Source organism: Brassica oleracea, chromosome C3 (genome assembly GCF_000695525.1).
Source record: "Brassica oleracea var. oleracea cultivar TO1000 chromosome C3, BOL, whole genome shotgun sequence".
Lineage (NCBI taxonomy): Eukaryota > Viridiplantae > Streptophyta > Magnoliopsida > Brassicales > Brassicaceae > Brassica > Brassica oleracea.
The window spans coordinates 62,933,432-62,943,512 of NC_027750.1; the positions used below are offsets into that span (position 1 = coordinate 62,933,432).

Genomic DNA, 10,081 nt, shown 5'->3' on the forward strand with positions numbered 1-10,081 from the left:
TCCATTTACCCTTAGTTCCGAATGTTGGGAATCCTCCTGTTGTAGAACCGTTGCACAACGAGGAAAACCAGTTGAATGATCCACCACTCCTTAATGAAAATATCGCCAATAATGAACATGAAGCACACGAGGAACCAGCATTAAGAAGATCAACTCGTGAGAGAAGATCAGCTATTTCTGATGACTATGTGCTTTATCAAATAGAATCTGGAGAATGGGATTTAAAAGATCCGGTTTCTTATTCACAAGCCATGAAAGATGTTAATTCTGATCAATGGATCGAGGCCAGTAAAGATGAAATAGACTCAATGGTTAAGAATGAAGTTTGGGATGTTGTTCCATTGCCTGAAGGACACAAAGCAATTGGGTGCAAATGGATCTATAAATCCAAGCTCGATTGTCATGGCAATGTTAAACGACGTAGATCCAGACTTGTAACCAAAGGGTATAATCAGAAAGAAGGCATTGATTATGGTGAGACTTTTTCACCTGTGTCTAGAAAAGACTCTCTCAGAATTATAATGGCATATTTAGCTGAATATGATCTTGAGTTACATCAAATAGATGTGAAATCTCCCTCTGGACGTGTAGACATGTCTGGCATAGGTGGGAACGGCGGGAGTGCGTCCTCGGGCTGATCCGGCTGAGGTCCTCCAAGTCGCTGGACAGTGTAGCGTCGCGGCATGGTCGTTGGGGATCGGAGGACGTGCGGGTCAAGGCAGAACTGGATGCTGGTAAGGCCATGGTCGAAGTTCGTGAGTGTACGAAGTGGCAGCCTCACCAAGTGCGTGTTGTCCTCGTCCCTGAATTACCAGTCGCGGTCGTCCTTGAGCCACTATGCGCTCGTGAGGTGCGCTGCATCCATGTGGACGATCCGGTCATCCATCTCAGCATCGTCTAACGGGACTCCGCAATGTCGGAAGATCGGGGTAAGTAGGCTCCCGACCGTCTCCTCCTTCCTTTCCTTTGACTGGAACGGCTTCATCTTGAGCTTGACCAGATGCTCAGCAAATACGGCTCCAATGTTGGGCCACACGTCGTCTGCGGACTCCTCGATGTCATCCATGTGAACCAAACTCCTCACCGCATAATAGACCAATGTGAGCTCCTGCACCCGAACCTTATTAGGTTCCATCTTGCACAACAGAGTGTTGGCAAGGACCTTCATGAAGTAGCGCAGAGTCGGATGACAGATGTCGTTCTGAAGAGTCTTGTCGAAGTCGAAGAAGCCGGTGGCTATATGCCCCTAAAATGTCAATATCCCTGCGAAGTCAGGAACGATGGCGTGCTGACGCTCATTCTCAAACCCATAAATAGTGCAGAGAGTCGAGAGTGGGACTCTGTAGCGGATGCCGCGAATGAAGAAGGTCAAGACACCCTCGTTAGCTCTCTTTGCCCTTTCGTTGACATAGTAGACATTTACCGTGGCCATGAACTGGCGGACCAGCTCCGGGTAGAGAACCTGTGGGTTAGTGGCCAAGTTCCCCATACCCAGCTCCTCAAACAAGTCCTCGAGGTCCGATTTGATGCCTAACGACCGGATCACGTCTGGGTCGACGAAACGTGTCGGTCCAATGGCAACCTTCAGCCATTCAGTTAGAATATGTTGTCATAGTCGTCCCATGTGTCCTCGATCGCACGGTTTCGGCATGCCGAGCTCTTCGCCGCTTTGTGTGTGTCCTCGAAGTGGTCAAAGAGCGGGATATGTTTGTCCTCGCGCTCTCTCGGCCAAGGGTGTTTGTCACGGACTGGAGCCGTGCTGCGGGTGTCAAATCTCCTCTTCGTTCGCCTTTCGTCGGTCTGTAAACAAAGTTCACAAACGAGATATAAATCAGCAAAGTTCGATGGTGTAAGTGTATGTGTCGATCGACAGAGATGTCTCGATGTCGATCGACATGTCGATGATAAAATCGATCAATGAAAGTGAGTATCATCGATCGATATCTCCATCGTGAGAACCTACAAAAACCCCATTGATGCAATTCGATTTGCATGGCGTATATAATCGGTTTAATCAATCAGTAATCCCTATTTTATCACTCCTTTAGCACAAGTCGATCGATATAGGCCCGAAAACACCATTTTACCAGAGATCACCTCTGAGAACACAACTCGTTTCAAACTTTTTGGATGAATGGAACCTGATCTGTCGAACTCAATCACTAAACTCTGTTCTTGAAGCTCGGAAAGGACCTTGGAAGTTTCATTTTTAGATAAGAGGTTAAAGAGGCTGAGACCCACGTTCAGAAAACGTTTATGCCGGCTTACTTGGTTCTGAGCTATGCACCCTGTATCACAGATTCATGTTGGGGTGTAAAATAGGTTAGATGATACAAAAAAAGTTATGAAATTCGAGGATTTAGCATATCAGCTCATACCTTTTGGCCGATAAATAACAGATCAAGTCCTATGAGGATCCCGCTTTGTGCAGGATTCAGGGCGGTAGATGGAGCTACACGCTTGAGGGAGCCGTCATAGCGATCAACCCCTTGTTTATTAGTTGGAGTGGATTTCGCTGGATTATTAGCCATGGATGCCCGGAATTCTGTTCTAGATTTTGCCAAAGCTTTGGAGCTGCAAACAGTTTATCATCCATGGAAGCGCTTGTTCTGGTAACTTATGAGTAAGAGGAATGAAAAGCAGAGGAGATTTGGATTAGGTGGAGTTTATATAGGTGGAGTTGGGAGGAGATGAAGAGTATGGATGACAAAATGGAGTTGAAGCTGTTAATAGCTTCGATGGTGGTAGATGACGGTACGCAATCCATTTAAGTCTCCTGCTGTTAGAGTTTGCTTTAGATAAAAGAAAGTGGAATGAAAGGTTACCGCTGAATGGGAGACTCTAATCGACATGTTAACCTAACCAAAATGTTCTTGGGTTTATAATGTGACCAAAACGTAAATTCTTGGGTTTAGAATGTGACGTGGCAAACAAAAGGCTTTTCATTGGTCGATTTATTAATTCTACGTGGACAGGCTGAGAGTTGAGCATTTTCAACTTTTAGTATTGTAAGATGAACCACTATTTATTTCAGCTCCGTTCGAAACCTTAATCAGTAACTTCGGTTGTAGTTCTCGGTATCTATATTATTAAAACTGAATTACTTTTTAGAACTATTTGGAAACATGTATAACAATATAAATGATAATTGTTTGGAAACATAGATAGCAGTATAAAAAAGAAGTATAGTGTTTTTTTAATAATTTCATTAATATAATTACATTAATTGTCTTTCAAGTTACCTGATGAATGACCACCATTTGCAAGTTATTTGGTAGATATAAAGACCCTTAAAGAAAGCTTCATTAGTTCAGAGCTCATCCATGTATCAAGAACGCTAAACTCAAAGGCGGATAGTCTAACACACAGTGTCAGGAAACAACTGTTTTTTGTCGTTCACATGGATGGAGAGCTCCCGTTTTGGTTTACAGAGTCTGTATGAGTCTGTTTATGTTGATGAGAAAAAAAAAAGAATTGTTTGGAAACATATATAGCAGTAGGCCTGGGAATTTAAATCAAAGCCCGCGGGGCCCGCCCCATTTGACCCGCTGCGGGGCGGGTGCGGGTCGAGCGTTTTGAAAAAATCAAGTCGCAGGTGCGGGTGCGGGTTAAGACTATTTTATGCGGGGCGGGTGCGGGTTGATGGATTTTGATTTGCGGATACCCGCCAACCCGCAAAATAAAATAAAAAATAAAAAAATCTTTTTTTTTTTGAAAATACGATTTTGTTTAGAAAAATAATTAATTTTTAAAAAAAATAATTAATTTTTTAAAAAATAATATAAAAAATTACTTATAAATATATTATTTTATAGAAAAACTAATTAAATAATTATTTTTTTAATTAAAAATATAACCCGCGGGTCCCGCGGGTTACTCGCAAAATAAAACGGGGCGGGTGCGGGTATTAGTTTATTTCTTTGCGGGTTGAGCGGGTCGAAACTTTAACTAAAAAAAAAAAGAAACGATCCGGGGGTTGGCGGGTCGTGCGGGGCGGGTTGACCCGCGAACCCATGCCTAGATAGCAGTATAAAAACGAAGTATAGTGTCTTTTTAATAATTTCATTAATATGATTACATTAATTGTCTTTCCATATTTTATTCAGTTTAAAATTTTCATTAATTATATTACCTTAACAATACATCACATCATTAATTATATTACCATAATAATAATAGTGCATATATTTATTTATTAGTTAATAAACATTAACTTTGTGTCAATTATAAAATCAAAAATGTTAAAGAACATGGTTTTGTATATGGTTAAAGGTTTGGTTTAATTTGTTTTGCTAAAACTTTTTTTTTATTTTTAGTTTCAATTTGTAGAAATTACATAGTCAAAAACATAATTCAAAACATATTTTTGTGAATAAAATAATAACTTAAATCAAAATAATAAAATATATTACATTTATTGTCACTTAATTTTTCACTCCATATAATTATTTTACTAAATAAAAAACTATTTATGTTTCACTTAATTTAGCTAATCACACAGAAAGAGTCCTTTTTATTATTTTATAAAATCGGTTAGACATGAACATTGGATGTCTATTTAGGTATGGCTTGTTCTTTTCGGGTATCATTTTTTTTAAATTAGGCTCTGCTTGAATATTATAAATTTGTGTGTGGGTTTTGAGTTGGGTCCTTTTGAGTCTGGATGAGTTTGGTTCTGATGTATATGAACCTAAAAATATCTAAATAACAAATATATCTGAAACGGGTTCGGATATTTGTACCAAAATAACTATATTACCTGATTCGGTCTAGGTCTTTTGAATACAAATAGTTATATTATAATTTATTTAAAATATATAACGCTAATTATGAAAAATAAAACAATGTATAAAAATGTAAAAACGAATACCCGCGCTCTAGTGTTGTATTATTATCATACTAGATCTTGATCCGTGCGTCCGCACGGATATTTGTTTTGTAAATGTTTAAAATTAAATACATACATTATTATACTAATTAAATTAGAAGAGACTAATTAATTAAATATAACTGAATTATTTTTTATTCTAAAAATTTAAACGATTTTGATTAATTTACTTTTTAATAAACCAATATATTAATCTGATAATTTAATCTATTCTATAGTTTTTTTTATGGATTGCAAAATTGAATTTTTGATTTTGATTTAAATTAAATAAAAGATTGCATATCTTCTAAATTTATTAAGTAGCTAAATATTAGGCAATTTCTTAACAATTTTTATGGAAATTGCTATTTATAAGGTCAATGACATTGTATAGTAATTATTGAGGAAAACTTAGGATTAAGATTTATTTGTACTTTAGTTTTAATAGTTTAGATTAATAGTTTAGATGTAGCATGTCCAAGAAAAAAAAAGGACGTTTTTGTTCATGGGTTATATTGGGTGAAGCCCATATAAATGTCCAGGCTCATGCTTTTATCCATACTACGACTGTGTCAAATTTATTACATTTAATGGGCATATGTTAAACAATCGCAGAGCACGTTAGCAGAACAACAAACATTTAAAAAAAAAAAAAAAAAACTAAACTGGGATTATTCTCCGTCTCTCTCCCCTCGCAAACTCGTCATCCTCAGCTTCTCTTTCGTCGACTCGATACTCATTTTCTCCGATTTAGGGTTTCCACACTCGCCATGTATCGCACGGCAGCTTCACGAGCCAGGGCTCTCAAGGTTGGTTCCTATCCTTTCATCATTGATTTAGCTTCTGGAACGTTCGATTAGGGACTGATTTCGCCTACACTCTTATAGATCTGGATTCGGATTGATACCGGCGATGATAGGCATTGTTCTTAGATTTACGAATTGATCTCTTCTTTGAGAGAGAAATGGACTGTTGCCTCAATCAGTGGATCACGGATTGTGAATATGCGATTAAACAATTTTTTTTCCATTGGTTGATGATCGTATACGATTGATCTCTTCTTTAAATAAGTTTTGATTCGTAGTTTCTGAAGTCAATCCGATTTTCGATTGATGGAAATGATTTTTGCCTATCACGAACTGTGAATATGCGACTCGTTGATTTGAGATGATATCATATTCTTGCTTTATAGGGATCTCTTAGCCGCGGATTGGGACCTGCGCGTTATGCAAGCGCTAGTGCTGCTGCTACGAGCTCTTCTTCTCCAGGTTTCTTGGGATGGTTGACTGGTGGATCCTCTGGTTCCCTTCCTTCACTGGATATGCCACTTCAGGGCGTATCTATTCCTCCGTCTCTTGCTGACCGCGTCGAGCCAAGCAAACTCAAGATCACCTCTCTTCCAAATGGGCTCAAAATCGCCTCAGAGATGTCTCCCGTAAGTAAAGCTTATGTTTATATTTTATTTTTTGTTCTGAGAACAAAAAAAACTATTGAAATGCGAATAACGGCTTGAACAAAGTTATTATCCAAAGTTTATGTTTGATTTTGTTCTGAAACATCTATTGGAATGCGAGAAATGGCCTGAGCAGAATTATTATTCAGAGTTTATGTTTGATTTTGTTCTGAAAAATATATGAAAATGCGAGAAATGGCCTGAAATAAAGTTATTAATGTTGGTGTTTTTCTTTTTTTTTGTGGTTAGAATCCGGCAGCTTCTATTGGTTTGTATGTTGATTGTGGTTCTATCTATGAGGCTCCTTATTTCCATGGAGCGACGCATTTGCTTGAAAGGATGGCTTTCAAGAGCACAACAAATAGGAGCCATCTGCGTCTTGTGAGGGAAATAGAAGCTATTGGAGGGAACACCTCCGCATCTGCTTCAAGGGAGCAGATGAGTTACACTATTGATGCTCTTAAAACCTATGTGCCTGAAATGGTTGAGGTTCTTATTGACAGTGTGAGGAACCCTGCTTTCTTGGATTGGGAAGTCAATGAAGAGGTAAATCTATTTCCCTTAACTCTGGTAACTCTTGCAAAAAAAATATGTGGCTTATTGTCGTGTGTGGATTCTTCAGCTACGTAAGATGAAGGTAGAGGTAGCGGAACTTGCAAAGAACCCTATGGGGTTCCTCATGGAGGCTGTTCACTCTGCTGGTTATTCAGGTGCATTGGCAAATCCTCTGTACGCACCTGAGTCTGCTTTGCATAGATTGAATGGGGAACTCTTGGAGGAGTTTATGACTGTAAGGCCGAATCAGCTTTTGAGAACCATCTACATTTCTGTAATTACAATTTTTTACTTAGTATCATCATTTTGTTTTGTTTACTCATTTGATATGGTAACTACAGGAGAATTTCACTGCTGCACGTATGGTACTGGCGGCAAGTGGAGTTGAGCACGAAGATCTTTTGAAAGTTGCTGAGCCATTAACTTCTGACCTTCCTAACGTACCACGCCAAGCTGAGCCAAAATCTCAGTATACTGGTGGAGATTTTCGCCAACATAGTGGTGGAGAGGTATTCATGACAGATTTTGGAAAATGTATTTGAGATGATGTTTTCATTTCACAATACTTATCGAGCTTTTTCTGTCATTGCAGGCTACACACTTTGCGCTTGCCTTTGAGGTTCCCGGCTGGAAGGACGAGAAAGAAGCACTCATCGCCTCTGTTCTCCAGGTATCTAAATTGAATGTTTAATATTTGCTTGTCCTAATAATATTTACTTGTTTCAGTTAAGTTCTATCTTTTTGGTCAACCAATTAAATTATATTTATTAACAAAGACTCAATATAATTTGAATCTATTTGCTATTAGATGCTTATGGGAGGAGGTGGCTCATTCTCAGCTGGAGGCCCTGGAAAAGGAATGCACTCATGGCTATGTAAGTCAAAATTTTGTGTTTCTTTTTTTCAGTTGTTGAGCTATCTGTTTTTGCGTTATTGAATTATATCATGAAACATTCACAAGCACTGCTTAGGGATCAGTAATAGTGATACAAGTTTCTGTCTGTTCACAGATCTCCGTATTCTGAACGAATATCAGCAAGTTCAGTCATGCACCGCATTCACTAGCATCTTTGACAACACCGGACTGTTTGGAATATATGGTTACTCGGTGAGTTCAGCAAAATCCTGATGATGTTTACTATGCTTTTCCTTCAATTGGTTATGATGCTTTCTCCAGTTTGTATTAGCTGATAACGTTTTTACTTGATATGTATTCTGGTAAATATAACGATATGATTTACACCCTTGATTGCAGAGTCCTGAGTTTGCTGCAAAAGCAATTGAATTAGCAGCTAAAGAACTGAAAGATGTAGCAGGAGGAAAAGGTTTTGCAGTTTGTTTCATCCTTTTTTACTTTTAAAGTCGAAACAATCCTTTACATGTATGAAAGTTTTCCCTTCTGTTTATATGGTTGGACAGTTAACCAGAAGCATCTAGATCGTGCCAAGGCAGCCACGAAATCTGCAGTTCTGATGAATTTGGAATCTCGGGTATTCTCACTCTCTCACTAAAGATGAAACCAATTTAAGTATCATAACGAGTTAATGTTGCGTCGTCCTATGCAGATGATTGCAGCAGAAGACATTGGCAGGCAGATACTTACATACGGAGAGAGGTACACTGAAAAGGACTTTAAATTTCACTTTAATCTCAATAGTTCCTTTTTTCTTGCTCATGAATGAGTGTTTTTATATTAAATTATTGCAGGAAACCAGTTGAGCAGTTCTTGAAGGCAGTAGACGAACTTACGTTGAAAGACATTACAGATTTCACCAGCAAGATAATTTCAAAGCCTTTGACAATGGGTTCCTTTGGAGATGGTAATAAACATCCGCCTCTTTTCTTTAATACATTTTAATATAATATTTTTTTCACTTATAGAGGTACCAATAAGCTTGTGTTTCCTTAATATTGTGGCTGGTTCTTTTGTTTGGCAGTGTTGTCTGTTCCGAGCTACGATACCGTAAGCAGTAAGTTTTGTTGAAGCAGCAAACATTTGCTAAAAAGTCAACAAAGGTTTTGGGACTTGTAAAATAAAGTTCTTTGGGAGGAGGAGAAGAAGACCCAAACAAATTTTAATTGTTTTTATTAAATGGATTTTTGTATTCCAATAAATATATTTTTTACTACGTTCGCACAACCACAGTGGTACAATTGGTTTTGTGGTGACATTTCTTATGCTGTTCCGAATTTCCAAATGAGCACGATTCAGCGCCATCATACCTTTTTATCTTTATCCTCCTCTGTCTTGATTCTGAACATAAGACGGTTTCTTTTGTCAAACTTGGATTTTAAAAGATTTCATTTGAAGAAGATCAATTGAAAGCATCAGACTCTTCTGTTTAATCAGAATTATAATAGGAAATGACCGATTAATTGACAGAGAAGACGAATTATGAAGTGGATGGTCCATAACTTAGACCATACAAGTTTAAGACTAGAGTCCACTGGGGGTTTACATCCAGCCACATGGAAGACCCATTCAACCTTAGTATTTATGAGTTTGACCATGTCATTATGTAGAGTATCTTTGTAATCAATTCTCCCTTTGACTCCACTTTGTATGAACCACTATATATAGTGGTGTAAGCAATAAGAAATATACAACACATTCTCACAAATCTTCTCTCAAATCTTAACACGTTATCAACACGAGACTCTCTCCACCTGAGCAATCCTATCCGCCGGCGATCATCTCTTTTCCGGCCATCTCTTCCGGCCCTCAGCTTTGCTCCGCCGGCCAAGTCTATCACTCTCACGGTTTTCCGGCCAGCTCCTCCACCTCTCTCTCAACCAGCTCATCCGCGGATCAGCTCTCTCTCACGGTGGTCCATTCAGATCAATTTGGTGTTTCCTAAAAGGTAAACTAATCTATCCATAAAATCTAAGAACACCACATATCTGAATCCTGATTATTTGATCTATTTGAATCATAAAACTTATAAAAATCTATAGATCTAAAATTATCACAAATATTAATCTTGAATCTAAGATCTAAATGAATCTTGATTCTAAAATTATTTGAATCTCTAAAGATCGAAGAATCTCTAAAAACTTATAAAACTTATTAATAATCTAAGATCTATATGAATCTTGTTTCTAAGAACTATTTAAAATTATAAAAGATATTAGAGAAAATCATAAACCTCTTTTAGCTACCAAGCCTTAAAATCGGTTCCCCTTTCTCCTATTTTGATCCGGCCTTA

The 10,081-nt window shown here is 38.0% G+C and overlaps 1 protein-coding gene across 1 annotated transcript; it reads left to right on the plus strand.

Moving 5' to 3' along the window:
* Nucleotides 1-5,468: 5,468 nt before the first annotated feature.
* LOC106336387 (probable mitochondrial-processing peptidase subunit alpha-1) lies at nucleotides 5,469-9,107 on the plus strand. The gene is made up of 13 exons (XM_013775214.1): nucleotides 5,469-5,676; nucleotides 6,060-6,302; nucleotides 6,570-6,866; nucleotides 6,943-7,110; nucleotides 7,217-7,384; nucleotides 7,468-7,545; nucleotides 7,684-7,750; nucleotides 7,886-7,983; nucleotides 8,131-8,200; nucleotides 8,295-8,365; nucleotides 8,441-8,490; nucleotides 8,583-8,695; nucleotides 8,813-9,107. The coding sequence occupies exons 1-13, from the start codon at nucleotides 5,638-5,640 to the stop codon at nucleotides 8,857-8,859; spliced, it is 1,509 nt and encodes a 502-aa protein (XP_013630668.1). The 5' UTR covers nucleotides 5,469-5,637; the 3' UTR covers nucleotides 8,860-9,107.
* Nucleotides 9,108-10,081: the final 974 nt, after the last annotated feature.

Coding starts and splice junctions, on each gene's coding strand:
- LOC106336387 (XM_013775214.1), top strand. CDS start 5,638: ATGTATCGCACGGCAGCTTCACGAGCCAGGGCTCTCAAG. Junction 6,867..6,942: donor ATTGGGAAGTCAATGAAGAG/GTAAATCTATTT, acceptor TGGATTCTTCAG/CTACGTAAGATGAAGGTAGA. Junction 8,201..8,294: donor AGATGTAGCAGGAGGAAAAG/GTTTTGCAGTTT, acceptor ATGGTTGGACAG/TTAACCAGAAGCATCTAGAT.